This window comes from Anabrus simplex, chromosome 3 (assembly GCF_040414725.1).
Source record: "Anabrus simplex isolate iqAnaSimp1 chromosome 3, ASM4041472v1, whole genome shotgun sequence".
Taxonomy (NCBI): domain Eukaryota; kingdom Metazoa; phylum Arthropoda; class Insecta; order Orthoptera; family Tettigoniidae; genus Anabrus; species Anabrus simplex.
The window spans coordinates 371,217,154-371,236,599 of NC_090267.1; the positions used below are offsets into that span (position 1 = coordinate 371,217,154).

Genomic DNA, 19,446 nt, shown 5'->3' on the forward strand with positions numbered 1-19,446 from the left:
GACGCCAACCCTTTGTGGAAGGATGGTACTCTTTATTGCATGTATGTCTGACTTGGAGTGTTGTGCGTTGTATGTAGATGAAGGAAAGTGTGCTAAGATGAACACAAACACAGAGTCCCTGAGTCAGAAAAAATAGCCATACACAGATAAAAATCTTCATCCCAGTTGGAAATTGAACCCAAGGCCCTCTGAACTAAAGGCCTCCAATTTTGACAAAAGAGAAGTGTTACAAAATTGTTGCAAACTGTGGGCTGAGAAGACGTGGGAGTAAGGAGACAAGCTGCTCGATTAAGCACTATAGTCCGAGCTATCATTGGAGAGATGGCATGAAATGACGTTAGTAGATGAGTAAGCTTGAGTGGAGCATTTAAAGGTAAAAAATATAATAATCTGAAGATAAAGTTGGAATTCAAGAAGACAAATTGGGGCAAGTATTCATTTATAGGATGAGGAATAAGGGTTTGGAATAATTTATCAAGGGGAATGCTTGATAAATTTCCAAGTTCTTTGAAAATATTTAGGAAAAGGCTAGATAAACATTTGATAGGGAATATGCCACCTGGGCGACAGCCCTAGAAGCAGATCATTGATTGATTGATTGATTGATTGATTGATTGATTGATTGACCATTCACCCTAGGAGCTGAGAGATTTTCATAAAACCCATAATCCATAAATGAAGAAACATGATCTCTAAAGCATCACTGGTCGGAGTGGTTGTTTTAAAGAGTTCTTAGCATGATCACTGAAGAAGCATTGGTCATGGTGGTTGTTTAAAAGAGTTCAAATAGCAGGGTTATGAGCTGCTCCTCTGAATGTTAATATGGGAAGATAGAGGGCAAGTCATTGTCTTGAAGAATGGGAGTATTGATGAAAGAAAGGGATAGATCATGAACAGCAGGAAAATGATGGATTCTAAGAGCCCTGCAGAACTAATACCAACATTGTAAGATAGGAACAAGTGTTGACTATGGGAAATCAGATGAGTTACATGAGAAGTATGACACAAATAATTGGAAGCAATTCATAACTCAGCTCTGCGTTTGCCACAAGCATCCATGTGGGTTGATTCTAAAGCAGTACTAATTATCAGGCAGTAGCTAGTACTTTTTGTGTTCATTTCTTTTTAAATATTTGAATTAATAGACACAATGAGTACAAGGGAGAATTGCCTTTTTCTGTCATATTTCAAGATTAGATGAAACCAGGTTATTAAAACAACTATACAGGGTGAAGCATAATTCGCGCACTCGGGCGTCGCAGCGCGACTCCTCACATGCCAGCAATTAAAAAATGTCTCTTACAAAATTTCATCTTGCGAGTATATCCGGCAGAAAAACGACGTTGAAGATTAGCATCTGGCAACACTGTAACCACATGTAGGGTAACTACCTCTGTCAGCAGACGTTACTCGTATTGTACAGTTGGTGCAATGGATAGAGTTTTGGGTTAGCATGCAGGAGGTCGAGTGGTCGATCCTGGGTTGAGGCGTATGTTTTTTATTTCGTAAATGTAGTCCAGGTGGTATGGTATCTGGCATCTTAATCGTCAACAGCGATTGCAGTGGGTCCTCTAGAAACCATTTGCACTTACATACTACGATCCTAGAAATGGACGAACAATCGTTTTCATTGGTCAGCTTTGAAAGGTGCCCTTTCCACGTCGTGGGCGTGAATTTATTTGCACCACTTCATCTACTAGATGTGAAACCTGTTTTCTTTGTACCCTCCTCCAATGGTCCCATAGATTAGTACCAACTATTATTCTTGCCTCGTTCAGGTCCATTATATTTCGTTAGGGCCTTACGTTACCAGTAGGCCAAGCAACGTGCTCTGCGAATAATGTCCAAACTCGGTTACAATTTGTATGTGTTATCACCATGGTCCCAATAATTCTGCCTTTCAACATTGCGTGTTGCATCTGGTAACCGCATGCTGTTTAGTACGTATCTCAATGTATTATTATTATTATTATTATTATTATTATTATTATTATTATTATTATGTTGTTGTAAATGTAGGATACATGTGACCTCAGAAACGGTGTCTTACTGTATCACAGTAGGTAATGTCAGATGGAACTTAGCAAATAAAAAATGCGCCTCAACCCAGGATCGAACCATCGACCTCATGCATGCCAACCAAAAACTCTACCCATTGCACCAACTGTACAGCACGATGTGGACGTGCTGACAGCGGTAGTTACCCTACATATGGTTACAGTGTTGCCAGATTGCTACTCTTTAACGTCCGTTTTCTACCGGATATACTCGCAAGACGAAATTTTGCAAGAGATATTTTTTTATTGCTGGCATGTGAGGAGTCGCGCTGCGACGCCCAAGTGCGCGAATTACGCTTCACCCTGTATAACTACTTTTAGAAGTAAAACAAAAATAATTGGTTCCAAGAAGTCAAAGATGATATAGAAGAGTTGAATATTATAATGCAACAAATTGCAAATTGAGAAGAAAAAAGGATTCTGAAGAACAAACATATAAGACTTAAACTAAAAACTTTGCAATGGAAACAATATGTCATATGTGATGAAGAAAGGGCAGCCAGGTCGGAAAAAATGAAGAGGTTTTGGGAGAGGAGGAAGATGATGAAAGCTAGCTCATTCTTTGAAGACTTAGATGTACCAGATATGGTTTGATTTAAGTGCTCCAAAATGGGCATAAAATATGTAAATAAATAATTTGAATATGCCTCTTTATTTCTTAGTTGTATTTCATATGTGGTTATTTTTGTGTACTTATTGCAGGTGGGGTTGCACAAGTTCCTTCCACGCTCTGTGCTAGACAGCATGAAGCCCAAACAGCTTCGGAAGTTAATTCAACAGCATTTCAAGAAAGTGGCAGGAATGTCTGAACTAGAATGCATGTTCAAGTTTTTTGAATTGCTGCGATCTCACTATCGTTTCGATCAAGAACGCTTTCGATGTGCTCTAGGGGTGAGTAAATGCTCAGTTTCTTTATTTTTATGTAATGACCAATAGTCATGTTTGTCTGTGTCTGTTACTGCATCATGGGAAATTGTATGGGTGGATTTTATTGAAACTTGGTATTTTGGTTTATCATAAGGTCAAGCAGGATGTTAGCTATAAGTTGTTCAATAAATTTCAGCAGTAGGGCAGTGCTTCAGAAGGAGTGTAAGCATAAACTCGATATATCTCTCTTACAGTTGGCAAATTGAAGGGTCAGGGGAAAAAAGCAGGAGAGTCAATATTTATGCAACTTGAGAAAAAGCAACTTTTGTGCTCGACCTCCCTAGTTCTTTCCCCTAACAGCGAAACTTTGAGTGCTAATTTCTCCTGACTCGCCTGCTTGTTTTCCATTTCTGACCTCTCAATAGATGCGCATGACCACTCTGAAGCGGACTGTAACAATATCTCAATTTCGATGGAAAAGTGACTTACCTGGTTTTTTCCCCCGACCCTTCAATTTTGTTCTATACCTTAACACTTTGAAGACGATGTCTCCCCATGTGGGGTGACAGACCCTCATACAAAATATAGTATGTCACCCCTCATGGGGTGACACGGTAGTGTGTCCAGGCCTCTCAACTTTAGGCTGTCGCCGAAACTAGCGCTACCATTTGCTGTTGTATTGCATTGCTTGTTCACGTAAGGTGTTCATAGAGTGCAGTGCAGTGCCCATTCCTTTCTCAGCACGCTGCGCATTGCGCAACAGACAGTAGAATCTCTCTGACATTTGTCACCCTGTATGGGGTGACATACGCAACCGTCAGAATTGAATTATTAATGGCAAGGAAAATAATGTGGATTGGAGTTTATTATTGCTTTATTCTTACATACTGGCTGAGCACTCAGATGAAATTGTAAACTGGGGCTATGTGTGAATAAAAAATGTTTCTGCAAACCTGAGAATGTTCCCCAGTAATTGTTACTGGCTGGTGATTTGGTTGAATCATTGCCCGATGCAGCACCGGAATCTTTGCTAGTGTGCTCACTGCACAAACTACTGTCGAATTTCGACTTGGAAAAGGTGGCATCACATTGCAGATCCTAAATGTCAACATCTCTTGATTCAACATTTGAACCCTTTTCAAGTTGTTGTTCTTCTATCTCTATATCGGTAATCATGGCTTACTCAACACAGAAACACATAACATGAATTAAATTCTTGTCATAAAACTATAAATTACAAGGAACTCGTTGAAAGGCGTGTAAATCAACAGCTCACAACACAGAGCACAGTGTTCCACAACAACATAGATAAAAAGGCCGTCACCCCTGGGGGCGCTTTCTCTGTTGCATAGTCAACCTAATAACCATATGTCACCCCAACGGGGCGGACACAAAAATAGTAACTTTGAACATAATTTATGTCTTTGATTATCATCTATGAATGAAATTACGAACATCCGTAGCTCACAACAACCTGAAAAATGTATATCGCATTTCAGCAGTTTACCACGAGAAAAGCAAATGTACTCGTCGACGCTAAAGTGTTAAGGGAAATATCGGTGGCAGTTGTATGAAAGTTGTCCAAGAGCTAGAAACTAACTCTATAGACTGTAAGTACAGTTGCTGTGAAGATTTTTCTGGTAGCATTTTAAAGGCTTTGTGCATCTGTCAATAATTTTTTAATATTAACCCAAATCAAGATCAGCAGTAATGCAAAAAAATAAAATAAAATGAAGCAGTAAAGGGCTATAGAGAGCAAAGGAGCGAGTATGTTGTAACAAGCCTCTGACAGGGAGAGGCATGCCGACTTCTGGGCCTCATAATCTGGGGAACGTTTGTGTCCTTGGGAATAATTTGCTTTTATTTTAAGACCTAGATAGAGACTGACACTATACAAGATAACCATTGATAACATTTATGTCTGAAACTTTGCAGTTAACATTTTGGCATGGCTTTACAAAGTGGTAAAGGAACAAAAGAAAGTGTAATATGGGCTATGATTGAATTTGGTTTTCAGCATCCAAAGCAGCTAGGCATTTCCACATTTCAGAAAGGACAGCTTGGAGATGGGTGCAAAATGATCAGTGTTTGGGTATTTTTGTTCGAAAAGCTGGGAGTGGTAGAAGCAAAATTTCAACACCACAACAGAATACCATATTATTGGCAGAGGTTGAAAGGAATCCCTGTGAAAGTAGTTGTTAATTTTCCTGGCTATGTCCAGACCTTGAGAAATAGCATTAAGTCCATCAATTTGAAGTCTTGATGTGCCATTCCTAGGGAAGTTCTTAAAAAGGAGCATATAGACTAACGTTTAGTCTTTGCATTGGGAAATAGTGATCTGGATTGGAGAAGGGTAATCTTTTCTGATGAAGTCACTTTTTTTTGCTACAAAGGAAGGACCCACTTTGGTTCATCATCCTTCCGGCACCCGATTTGACCACTGATATTCTGCCATTCGTACCTGCAATGGTCAAGAGTCTGCGTCATGTTGGGGGTGAATATTTCTCATTGTGGAGTAGGCACAACATTGCATTTGCGGAAAATTGAACCAGCATAGATAACAGTTACTGGAATGACTTATGGTTCCAGTCCATACATCTCAATTGATTCGAGACTGGTTTGCAAGCAGACAGGATATCGAATTAATAGATTGGCACCAGGTGAGTTGGCTGTGCGGTTAGGGGTGCGAAGCTGTGAACTTGCATCCGGGAGAGAGTGGGTTCGAACTTTATTGTCGGTAGCCCTGAAGATGGTTTTCCGTGGTTTCCCATTTTCACACCAGGCAAATGCGGTCAGGGTGTTAATGGCACTTCTCCATCGTTGCCTCTCCTTCCACCATTCCTCTTCAGTCCAGTCTTCTTTTCCTTACCCTATTCTTGACAGTGTCCATCCATCTTGCTCTGGGCCTCCCTCTTACCCTCTTTACTTCTGTCTTAGCCTCCGACATTTGTTTTGGTATCCTTCCTCCATCCATCCTCATAACATGTCCAACCATCTCAGTTTATTCTACTCCATCGTATCACTCAGTTTTTGTACCCCTATCTCTTTTCTTACCTCAATACTTCTTACTCTGTCTCCCTTTATCTTCCCTACCATACTCCTCAGGAACTTCATCTGAGAAGAAAATTGCCTGCAGCTAAAATCATCTGCAAAAGTGGTCACTATGTCTCATCCTTATATCGTCTCTCCATCTCCAGTCTCCCATGAACAACGTGAATTTAGAGGAAGGCTAGAAACAAAATCACCAATTCTTGTATGCTTATTATATGCAAATGACCAATACGCAGTTCAGACCATGAAAACACTGACATTTTTGACAAACATGGGTCCTGTATAATAATTTCATACCTTATATCCCTTCTTGAACATCGTGTGGCTTTGTTTTTTGTGCAGAAGAGCAAAATAGTGGTGATGACCAGAGGAGAAAGAGAAGGAAAAGGAGACAAAACCTTGAGGTGGTTTGAATACTTCAAATGTTTGGGAAGTGAAATAATGCAAGGTGCAAGGTTGGATAATGAGGTCATCAGAAGGTTACAAGCAGGATATATGTTCTACCAGAATGTAAGGAACCTGGTGTGGAACAGACAAGTTCCTATGAAATGCAAAGAGATAATGTACGAGATGTACTGATACCCCAATATTAATGTATGCATCAGAGACTTGGACTTTCACAGCAAGAAATAAGAATAAAAGTAAAGAAGCATATGCAGAAAAATTGGACTAGTCCCCTTCCAAGACATCCTGATGATTTTTGGAAGTTCATCCAGGATGCCTGGGATGCTGTGGCTGAGAACAGTTGTCATTTGAAAAGATTCATCCACTTCATGCCCATCAAAAGAAAGATGTGATTGATTTGGGAGGAAGATCGATTAAATATTGAATCATGGCTTCGTTAAAAAAAAAAGTTTTATTTGAATTTTCTAAGGCGGACACCAGTAAGTTCCTTTTGTTTTTGTTTATGCCACAACATATATTATTGTTGAGAGTAAGATTTTTCATTCTTTCTATTTGAAGCCAAAATGTCATAATAAATAATGATAGTCATGGCATAATAAATTCATGAACCTGGTTTTAATTTCTAAAACAGTCATAAAAGAGACAAGCATATCTTCATGATTACCAGTCCAACTTGTTACCACATGTAACAAGTAGAACTAGTCCATTGTAATCCACTTCAACCATAGAAGCAGAGTTAAGAGAAGACCATAGTAATTTTAGGAAAATATCAACACTATTCAAGTCTACCTGCTGCCCATTTTAGTTTACAGTGCTATTTTTGTAGCTCCTTGTAACTTTCATGTGATGACCATAAAGAGTGTACTTTTGTCTCATTTTAGTCTGGCTGGTCCATTCCTGTGGAGCTCGTGATTGGCCCAGATCTTGGTATTTCGTACATGACGCATCGTGCTACCACTCCTACTCGAATGGCTGAGTTTGACCGAATTCAGGCCATCCAGACGTTAGTGTCAGATTGTGAAACTCATCGAAAGGCAGTGGTGCAGCTGCGTGTGGCAGGAACTACCGAGACTTTGACAATTACATGTCCATCATTAGAAGTGGCTGAAAGTTTAGCTGATCTGATAGATGGATATTGTAGGCTTGTCACACAAACCACCACTTCCCTTTGGAATAGAAAAGGTATGTACTTGAATTGTTTGAATCACATTTCTGTTCATTTAGTGATTTGCTATTATTGGAGGATAGCCTTGATTAAGAAACAAGTTTCAAATGACATTATATGTGACTAAAGTAATTACTGTTCTTACAACAAATATGTTTAAATTGCAGGAGACATTAAGTAGAAAAGCATCTGAAATAAGTGTCAGTATTTGGGTGGGATAGAAAGCACAACCACAAGCAACTCCTCCAACATTGGCCTCTTAATTGAATCTTCATTGGAGTTGTACTGTGCTGGAAAATTTCATTTTAAAGGGAAAGAGTTGAATGATATTTCTGTAACACTGTATGCAAGTCTTTTGTATTTTATTCTTTATACTGTATTGTTGAAGTTTTGAATGGTATTGAGGTGGCTGCTTAAAATCCTCTGTATGGATCGAATCACAAATACAGAGGTGCTTAATGTAGTCGTTGAAAGAAATGTTATTCTTGGGCAATTGCATGAAAAATGACTTGCTTGGATTGGATGCATGGGAGGCCTCCTATGGGGCATAATGGAAGGCAGGTTGGAAGGAAAGAAACAACAAGGAAGACCATATCGCATTTTTATAGGTGAACTAAAACAAGAAGTGGGAGTTCACACATTTGGGCAACTAAAATAAAGGGCTCTCTTCCTTGAAAGTTCGAAAGCTGTCATCAAAGGAGCAAACCAGCTGAATAACTGATACACTATGCAGACGTGCCAAGTCTCCTGATCTGAGCGGGAGACTCCCGATTTTTCATCGTTCCTCCGGATCTCCCGATCACCCAATTTTCAGAGCAATATCCGTAATTTTCGTATGATTTTAAACTCCCACGGATTTCCTCGTTCTATCGATATATGGCTGAGTATGGCTGGTCGATAGCAGTTCTAATAATGATACCAGATGGCAGTACGGGGCACAGTGGCCAGTCATGTGCTCCTCTTTGGTCTATAATACAGTCATTGTCTTTGCAAGCCAGTCAAGCGAGTAACATTCTCTTTGGAGTAACCTAACCTCAGAAGTAGCACACCATAGTCGTTCTGCCCGGGGCAAGACCTGCAGAAGTGCTCGTGTTGTGCCTTAATATTTGTTTTAGCCAAAATATCAAAAAAGAAATATGATGCTGTGTTTAAAAGTGCTTACAGGGAAGAGTTTCTGTGTTTGAGTGATTCCAGAAAGGGACCAACGTTCAAATTCTGTACCATATGTAGGTGTGATTTTTCAGTTGCACATGGTGGGAAATTCAATATACTCAAGCATTTGCAAACGAAAAAACATAGAGAGAGTGTCCAGCGTGTAGAAAGAAACCAGAAACTGAACTTTTCATGTAAAAACCAAGATGTAAATCCTGTGACAAATGCCGAGGCATTATTTACGTCATTTATAGTAGAACATAACCTGCCTGTAAATTGTGCCTATCACGCGGGACCTTTGTTTCGCAAAATGTTTCCTGATTCGGAAACAGCTAAACGATATGGGTGTGCTAGAACGAAAACAGCGGCTATCATTACAGAAATGTGCATGGAAGAAAGGGCAAAAATTGTATCACATTTGCAGGTGAAGCATTAGCAATAAAAGCGACTTGAAAATATACCCCATTGTTGTAACATTTTTTAGGCCTGAACTCAATGAAATTCAGAGTTGTCTACTCTCTGTGCCTAATTTAGAAGGGGATGCTACTGGAGCTAACATTGCCAATCTTTTGCTCTCAACTTTTCAGGAATTCTGCATTCCATTAAAAAAATGCCTAGCTCTTGGTGCTGATAATGTTCCAGTAATGGTAGGATTAAAGATTGGTGTGGCAGGATGTTTGAAGCGGGAAAATAGTAACATAATCATCGTAGGCTGCTCTTGTCCCCTAATTAATCTTGCTGCAGAGAAGGGTGCGACGTGCTTGCCCGTAAATATAGATGAAAGTATAATTGATATATTTTATTATCTGGAAAGGAGTGCAAAGAGGGAAGAAAAGTTCAGAGAATTTCAGACTTTACACAACACAGAGGTGAGGAAAATTCTGAAGCAAGTGCGTACTCAATAGTTGTCACTAAGAAGGTGTTTAGATAGGATTTTGCTTCAGTGGGACCTTTTGGTTACATTATTCAGGAGTGAAATTGTGAGTAAGGATTCTCAGATGGGAAATTTGAAGACTTACATAATTCCTAAGCACAGTTTAAGTGTAGATGTGTCTTGTTTGTCTGAAAAGGTTAAGGATTGTCATAACATTTCACCTCACTCCTCAGTTAAAAGGAAAACCCAGTCATCAGTTTCACTAAAAAAATGAAACTACTGATGACACTAAGAGCCATGCATTGTCACGTGAAGAACGACTTCGTGTTCCTTTCATCAAATTTTCTTAAATCTTTTTGCCTTTGTCTCTCAAGTTTTATGGATATCTTTGAGAATCCAAACGTAGTTCTTCAGTCAAGTATGCCGCACATCCACTTATTGAGGTCAGATTTGGAGAAACTATTGAAGAATGTGATGGCAAGGTTTGTGAAACCACACGTTATTAAAAGATCCTCCCCTCTCCTTGATATAGATTATCATACTCCAGCAAATCAAAAGGATGATTGTGATCTGATAATAGGGAACTCTGCGTTAGTTTTAGTGAACACCTTGAAGTCTGAGGAAAAGCGCATATTCTTTAAGTCTGTTAGAAAGTGTTTCTCTTCATCGTGTGACTACATGGTATACAAATTTCCATTCAAAGATGTTTTAATTAATGCAGAAGTTGCAAATATTTCTGCTATAAGTAAGGCTTCATTTTCTAGCCTTAGATTTTTCATTAACAAATGTCCGAATATTTTGACTAGTGAAACGGAACATTTGGATAAAGAAACTGATATTCTGCACTCCCAGTTCTGTAACTTTCAGCTCGAAGAAACAGACCTGGCAAAAGGAAAATTGATGTTCAATGGGCATTGGTAGGTCAGATGAAATCAGCTGATGGTGTACTTAAATGTGACAGACTCTCTAAGGTGATGCTTGCTATTTTATCAATTCCACATAGCAATGCAGAATGTGAAAGGATTTTTAGCAGAGTCACAAAGATAAAAACACAGTTCAGAACCTTGCTGTCTGAACAACTTTGGAGAATTTTTTAACCTTGAAATCGGTTCAGCAAGGCAAGTGCTTTGAGCAAAAATTTAGTTCCGAGTTTCTGAAGAGGGCTAAGTCAGCTACTGGTGTGTTGAACAACAATTAGTCGTAATGTGATCACCATGTTGAATGATAAGGAGTCACATGTTCCTACAGTTCAGGTATGTCCAGTATTTAGTATTCATACGTAGATGATGAAAAATATATTTATGTTAATGTATTGAATTATAATGAATTTGTACATGTTCTGCCATCAGTGATGTGTCGTAATACGTCGCGATTTGCTGCGAAATTTCTCCTGATTTTTCACTTTTGAAAGTTGGCATGTCTGAATGAATGATGGATATCTGAAAACTATGACTACCTTGTCATCACCAGAATTATCTCATCATAAGTCCCTCAGTGAAGTCTACTCATGTCACATTTCTACACAATTCATTTTCATATAAAAATACCTGTAACAATTTTATTGAAGGATTTATTCTCAAATAAAATAAAGGATCCTGGTGGAAGTTTAAAGGCTTCCATAGACAATAAGAAGAATTGACAGATATGAGAGGTAGGAAAATTGATATTAGACTGTGCAACAGATTAATTAAAGGTGCGCAATATGAAAAATGGACTAGATTCCATACCAGCATTGTTAATAGGTGGACTGGAAGAGATGCAGATTTTAAAGTAACTTTATAGCAACTGCAGTAAATCTGTGGGGAATTATTTCTATTTTAATTTATCTGTATTGCCAAGAGTGTTTAAAGGCTAGTTTGTCCACCAGATATTATTCAAGTTGGATCTTCCAGAAAAATCTTAGTAAAATTTGTTGCATATACATAATAGAGTATCCATTAATTCTACCATACAATGCATACCATGCAATTCGTGAACAAAGGTGAAAAGAGGAAAGTTGAGTTCAACAAAGTTATTGTTTCATAGTGTATCATTACTAGAATGTAGAAAATATGGAATTGCAGTATTTGACAGCTGGTGCTGGACTTCCATTGTCACACTTCACTACTTCTTTCCACTAACAATTTTCCTACCTAGTTTGTATAATACCGAGCTTGATAGCTGCAGTCACTTAAGTGCGGCCAATATCCAGTAATCGGGAGATAGTGGGTTCGAACCCCACTTTCGGCAGCCTTGAAGATGGTTTTCCGTGGTACCTTAATTAAGGCCACGGCCGCTTCCTTCCCATTCCTAGGCCTTTCCTATCCCATCGTTGCCATAAGACCTATCTGTGTCAGAGCGACATAAAGCAAAAAAAAAATTGTATAAGCTTAATAATTTCTTTCTCATATAAATACAGTAACAAACAATTAACATCATGAAGGAAGTGAATGAGAAAGATCTTATTTATTGGGGTATCAATGAGATAGTCAAGAATGCAGTGTCGTAAAAATATGAGAAATCTGTTGTTAAATATCTAGAGTGTAGTAACATTAGTGCACCTGCAGAGGATTGTGCACTTCTAGTTGCCAGCTTGTTACTGTGCTTCAAAGATGCATTGAACACTGATTGGCTTGCCTGCATGTTGTAGGTGCATGCGCAGCATTCGAGTTATTTCCTATCTCTGTTAACGACTTTCGGAGGTCACTGTAGTATTGTGTGGCATATGCCAAGTTCATTGTTCTGGGTGATGACTAAGCAAGTTGAGATGTTGCCTGTGTAGCATTTACAAATGTGTAGGCAAAATGATAACCATACTGGGAAGGTTACATTAGGGCCTTGTAAGACTTGAAATTCATCTATTATATTGAAGTGTGCAAGAAGCAGAGTTTTACATTGTCAAAGAAAGGGATCCGCTCTGTGTTCAGTAAGACAGGAAAGGCCCATATGGGATTAATTATGAAAGGCAAGCAACAAATTAACCCATGATATGTGCCAACCCATACCCCAGAGGTCATAAGGTAACTCAATGTTCTTGTCTCCAACAGCAGTCCAGCCACACAAAGAGCCATTGCACATAAGTTGAGGATGTCTTTAAAAACTGTTAACACTGTTATCAACTGGGATTTGAATTTAGGTCCATGGTTCAATCATTTTTGAATCATCACATTTCAGAATGGTGTACAAACAGTAGGAAACTTTGTGATAATCATCTGGCAGGACAGATGGAAATTTGTGGTCGCTTTAGAGGAAGCTTACGTCTATCTTATGTAATGACAAGAAACCGCACACGATTTACTACCGTACGAGTGTGAATTTTTTTCTTTCAGAAATGATATTCAGAATACTGTATAAGGAATCTTTTCCCATGGTATTTATGATTATAGTAGGATACAGTGTTGTTCAAAAAGTCAAAGTCAATTCCCTGCACTATCAAACTGAAGTCCTGACGTAAAACGTTAAGTCAAACTTCAGTTCAACCCTCGTATTTGTAGAAATGCAATAATAAACAGGAATTCACACTATACCCTACAGAGGCATTCTAGTGAAATTACCTAATGCTTCTCCCATGAAATTTTGTGCCTTTGGATTAATGAAATGGGAAAAAAGATGTCCCGTCCTCATACTATGGGAGGCCTATGAAAGCCTGTGAGGAAGAATGGGAACAGATGGGCATGACTGTGCTTTGTAGAAGTCTTCTTCAGTGAAAATTGAAGTGTAGAACTATAGCTTATATAAAGGGGCATTACATAGACTATAGTAGTTGGAGATGTCAGCCTTTCCTAAGATAAGAACTAAGTGCAATTTGTTACCAAAGATAGGAAACATCCTCACTCTGCATTACTGCCTGAGAAGGATACACGGAATACTGAAACAGTCATTAAGCACACCTTGAATACTCCGTTCATACTACTATGACTTTGTATGATTAAAGTTTCCATCTTCAGGAAAAAATGTCTTCATGGCAGGCTTTTTTTTCTTTCATTAATATACTTTTGTGATCTCTCTCTCTCTCTCTCTTTATGTAGTTATTTTTGTAGTCTTTATTTTTATATGTAGTTCATTTAGTTCTTATGACATAAGTTACAGGTTGCACAGTTCAAATTGAGTGCCATATTTGGAGTGATGTAATATTCTCCACATTAAGTGTTGGCATGTTGTGTTTTGCCATTAACATTATCTCTGTTGTTATGATTGGTAATAAGACCTTAAATGTGACTTTTGAATAAGCTGTACTATGCAGCCTGAGTTAGGGAAAGATACACAGGAAGAAAGAACAGTTCACTGACAGAAAGATGTGGCAGTACATTTCAGTCATAGCCTTGCTTTAGCAAGTTTAATATCCTTTCTACCCTTTCTACTTTAGCTTTCCTGCATTTGATATTTTTACACATATTATTGTAAATGTTTCCCTGTTTTTTTTTTTCCTCAGTGAACTGCCAAGAATCACTATTGTGGTCAAGCATTTCTGTTTGCTTGCAGATTGACACACAATGGTGTAATATACATGTAAGAAACTTGGCAGCGTGAACATTCTTGAAAAATTCACTGCTATATTTTATTTTATGAGCAGGTTTTGTCACCCAATTTTTTGTGAGGTTCTGTCTTCCAGTTTGTGGACTAGTATATATTATAACTAATTGACTGGGCAATCAGTTTTAGCTTCCTTTGAAAATAAAGTAGAAAAGATCTACTGGAATCTTTAATAACTAGAATCTGTTGTTATACAGTATAATACTGGAGTTTATTTCAATAATGAACTTCTTCATTTTAGATAAATCTTATGTAGGAACCCATTATGTTTATTGACTTTCTCTGAGGGTAAGTAAATTTATTTATTGTAAAGCTGATTTTCTGAAAGAAGTTCTACAAGTCTGCAGGTGGGAATGTATATACAGTCATAAGAATCTTCTTTGAATTACATTCTCATATGGAACATTTGTTAAGGAAGTACAGTACCGTATGTCCTTTTCAGATACAGTAATTGCAATCTCTTGTATTGTGTGATACATTCAAATCTTGTTCTGGTATAGAATTCTTTGAAAATTAAACCTACAATACTAGGTTAAAACTCAGAGCAGGTGGCAAAGAACATTAAATACTGTAATTATTGAATTCTTGTTTGTGAGAAATCACAGAAAATACTTAATCAGGCGTGTTCCTTTTCCTTTTCCTTTTCATTTATGTGTGCTGTAATGTTTGATTGATGACTAAATATAGTTAATTTTCTTAACATAGAGGCCTAACTTGTAATTGTTTGTTCCCTCAAGCAATCGTTTGGAAACAGTATCCCTGCCCTTGTTCACTTAAAGGTCAGTATATACAAAAAGAAGAAAAAGAATATAATTTTGGAAGGGTATTTCACCATATTCTTTGTTCCTTAAGTTGAATGGTTAGTGCCAGGCCTAAACATGTCAGGCCCAGTCTTAAATTTGTAATTTATTTGCCTTGCCTATACAAATAGAAAGAAAAAAAGTGATTTCTTATTTCTTTCCTTGTTTTGTATGAACATTTTACTGTACTGCAGTTCAGATTTAAATTCCTTTTATGTTTAAGTGAATGGTTTCAGTATTCACTCTTTTGTTTGAACTGCTGTTAAGAGATATGGTAGGAGCAAAAATATATTTATTCATTAATGATCATTTATATCAGCATGGGGATAAATAATAGTGTTACTACAAATAAGTAGCTACTTGAAAAATTTTTCCACAGTAATTTCTAATTTAAAATAATCACATTTTCTACTCAAATGTATAGCCTATGTCATATTCATGTGTGTTTTGTTGTTCATACTTATGAATAATGTTGATATTTTCTGTTTGATTTAGAACTGTTTAAATAGATTAATGAAAACTTCCAAATTTTTCATGTTTTCACTCATATATATTGGGTGGTGCACGAAATGTCATACATACAAAATGGTTTATAAAATGTGTAAATGGACCATGTCCTTTAGTGAACAGAAACCTTATTTCATGTGTGATTTGACAGATGACGGCACGTCGCGCATACATACCGGCTTCCAGTTATATAGCATGGCGGACGAAGGGAGGTTGACGTGTGAACAGAAGGTGAAAACATGCAGACACAAAGAGTGTAGCTCGGACTCAGGAAAGGTTTCATGTTCAGTTCAGTACCCAGTAGCCTCCCTGCCAGCAGATGGTGTATAGGATGGCCAGCCAATTTGAAACCAAAGGCAATATCATGGATTGAAAGCGGCCCTGTTTCACGTGGCATTCTCATCAGTGAATATTGCTGCTCTGAGAGCGGCCCCTCCAAATCCACCAGAATTGCCTGTGTTCAGCTGGGCATCTCTTGTCGGTCAATTCGGAGAATACTGCATTCTGAGTTTAACCTTTTCCCCTACAAAATAACAACGGCTCATAAACAAACGGCCGGGCTGAGTGGCTCAGACGGTTGAGGCGCCAGTCTTCTGACCCCAACTTGGCAGGTTCGTTCCTGGGTCAGTCCGGTGGTATTTTAAGGTGCTCAAGTACGTCAGCTTCATGTTGGTAGATTTACTGGCATGTAACAGAACTCCTGTGGGATTAAATTACGGCACCTCAGCATCTCCGAAAACCATAAAAGTAGTAAAGCAAATATTATTATTATTATTATTATTATTATTATTATTATTATTATTATTATTATTATTATTATTATTATTATTAACTAACGGCGCATGACAAACAACGGCGAGTACAGATTGCTGATGATGATGATGATGATGCTTGTTGTTTAAAGGGGCCTGACATCTGCGTGGGCTATTGCAGAAGGTGATCCCATACTACACAAGACATGGTTCAGTGATGAGGCGTATGTTTATCTCAGTGGTGCTGTGAACAAACAGAATGTCCGGTTTTGGGCGAAAGAACAGCCTGATATTGTGCACGAGGTTGAAAGTCATGGTGTGAAAATGTGTGTGTAGGTTGTTCTTTCCAGTCATGGAATTATTGGGCAAATGTTGTTCTGGACTTCCTGCATGAATATTTCGGGCCCCATGTTATGTCACATCGATACCTCAAACGTTTTCAGTGCGGTTCAATCTGGCCACCACATAGCCCTGATCTTAATCCTTGTTACTTCTTCCTTTGGGGATATTTGTAGGAGATAATCTACCGACACAAACCAGAAAATGTGCTACATTTGGTAGCAACCATTCTGACTTTATTCTGCGGGTTAAGTGAGGACATATCATAGAGTGGTCACGAATATGCAGGTTCATCTCAGAGCTGTTGTTCACCAAGAAGGTGTGCATATTGAACATGTCCTGAATACTGACTGATCATGCACATTTCAATGAGTGTTTTATTTATTTATTTATTCATTCATTCATTCATTCATTTATTTATTTATTTATTTATTTATTTATTTATTTATTTATTTTTCTTTCTTTCTTTCTTTCTTTCTTTCTTTCTTTCTTACTTTCTTTCTTTCTTTCTTTCTTTCTTTCTTTCTTTCTTTCTTTCTTTCTTTCTTTCTTTCAAAGTTAGGGCTCACGACTCTCTCTTACACTTAACCACAACATACAGTACTTAGTCACAGGAATTAGAAAAATAGCATTGTTAACAGTCTCTAAAAACTACCTAAATTAATGGAGTAGTATTAGCCTATAACTTATTATAATTTTTTTTAAATAATTAATATTATCTGTCTACATCACCTAGCTCTAAATCATACTTGCACTCATACACACTAACATTCATACAAGCTGATCACGTATTTAAGAGGAATTCTTGACAAGACAGTTTAAATGAGACTATTGAAGTGCTATTACGTATACTGACAGGGAGAGTGTTCCGTAGCCTTGCCCCAGACACTTGGAAAGAGTGGCTGTATACAGATGAATGATTAACCGGTATCATAAGGGTAGAAGTTGATCTGGTATTATGTCCATGAATAGATGAAAGGAAGTTAAAATGTGAGGATAGGTATTCAGGTGTAGATTCGTGCAGACGTTGAAAAATTAGTGTCGTAGTATGTATGAAATATGTTCTATATTAAATATTTTATAAACAGTTTTTCATTCATTCATTCATTCCTTCATTCATTCATTCATTCATTCATTCATTCATTCATTTAGCTTCCATAGACTGTACAGTGTATGACATTTTGTGCACCACTCTGTATATAGTTAAGAATGTGTTTTACTTTGGATCTTCTTCAGTTTATACATACATACATACATACATACATACATACATACATACATACATACATATATAGCATGTGCACCTTTTAGTGGTAGATGGACACCCTAGTGCTGAATCAGTCGACCTCGGTTATTTTCGAGATTTGTATTGGCAACCTTTGAAACACAAACTATGAACCGCTTATGCATTGCTGTGCGACATCTGGCGTACATTTTACGTATTAGTACTCTTGTTGTTTATACAGCAAAGCCAAACTATAGAATTCATGCTAGGAACAAGATTAGCATCGAGAAATGTTATATAATGTGTTTGTGACACAGTTGTTGGCTTAAGATAATAAAGGTTTAGAAAATTCATATCAATCAATAATATTATTGATTCAATTCAGATTTCATTTCCATTCAGTTGGCAGTATTACCGGAACCAGGAGAACTCCCTCCTTACTCCTCAACCCCGGACAAGAATCTATTGCTAAAAGGTGCACGTATTATACATGCATGCATGCATACATACATACATACATACATACATACATACATACATACATACATACATACATACATACATACATACATACATACATACATACATACATACAAGCCTCATTCAAGTTGCTGGTTATTCCTATGACATATCTCATCATGATCATGATCATGATCATCATCATTTCCCAACTCCAGTTTCCCAGGTGTGGTGTACAAGCGCTTGCCATCTCCTTCTGTTTTCATACATCTTCTGTTCCAGTACATCCTCCTATTTGTTTCCTCTCTCCTCCACATCTGATCTTACAGTCTCTGTCCAGTGTTTTCTTGGTCTTCCCTGTGGTCTTCTTTCTATGAGATTAAGGTCAAAATATTTTCTGGCAGGTCTTTCCCTGTTCATTCTCATTATATGCCCATACCACTGAAGTCTGCGTTTCTTTATGACACTGGTAATAGGAACCTCAATACCAGCTACCTTCCTATTCACTTCATTTCTGATCTTGTCCTTTCTGGTAGTTTGGTTCATGGTTCTTATGAATCTCATTTCAGTTGCTTGGATTCTGCTGAAATCTTTGTTTAGTAGGGTACATGTCTCTAAACCGTACGTGAGGATTGGTACGAAGTAAGTGTGGTACATGATTGTTTTCGCTTTTTGTGGTATTTCCTTGTTTGACACCTCTCTTTGTTTCAAACCATTTTGATCGTCTGTTGCGTATTCGGACATGTTGTAGCACTTCTGGTATAGCATCTTGACTTTGTCAATTAAGTACTTTGGCAGCTTTAGGTCTTCCAGACATTTCCTAATATCTTGTTTTGAGGAACACCATCATATGCTTTTTCAATGTCCACAAATGCAGTCACAAGATTTCTTCCCTATTCCCAGTACTTTTCTGTCAGTATTTTTACTGCAAAGGTAAGATTCACAGTACTTCGACCTTTCCTGAATCCATGTTGTTCTTCCTCAAGCAAAGGTTCCACTGCCTTCCTAAGTCTCATTTCTGTGATCTTTTCCAGCAGCTTCAGTGTGTGTGACAACAGCGTGATGCCTGTGTAATTTCCACATTTCTGTCGGTTACCCTTTTTGAACAGTGGGATGATGAGTCCTTTACTCCAATCTTCTAGGATTTTGTTTCTTTCTCAAATCACTGATAACACTCTATATAGCCAATTCAAGCCCTGTATTCCAGCTGCCTTTATCATGTCTGAGCTGAGATCATCAAAGCCTGGGGACTTCCCATTACGCATGCTCTTTGGTGCTGTT

General features: G+C 37.9%; 1 protein-coding gene across 8 annotated transcripts in view; it reads left to right on the top strand.

Moving 5' to 3' along the window:
* Fak (protein tyrosine kinase 2 Fak) overlaps positions 1-19,446 on the top strand; it is a 795,737-nt gene that overhangs the window by 644,375 nt on the left and 131,916 nt on the right. For 7 of the 8 annotated variants that reach the window (XM_067143295.2, XM_068226723.1, XM_067143301.2 and 4 more), the window contains 3 exons: positions 2,760-2,948; positions 7,262-7,562; positions 14,821-14,862. In XM_067143295.2, the coding sequence (XP_066999396.2) occupies positions 2,760-2,948; positions 7,262-7,562; positions 14,821-14,862 (532 nt within the window). The remainder of the gene's footprint in view (positions 1-2,759; positions 2,949-7,261; positions 7,563-14,820; positions 14,863-19,446) is intronic. The other variant, XM_067143298.2, reaches the window with a different exon arrangement.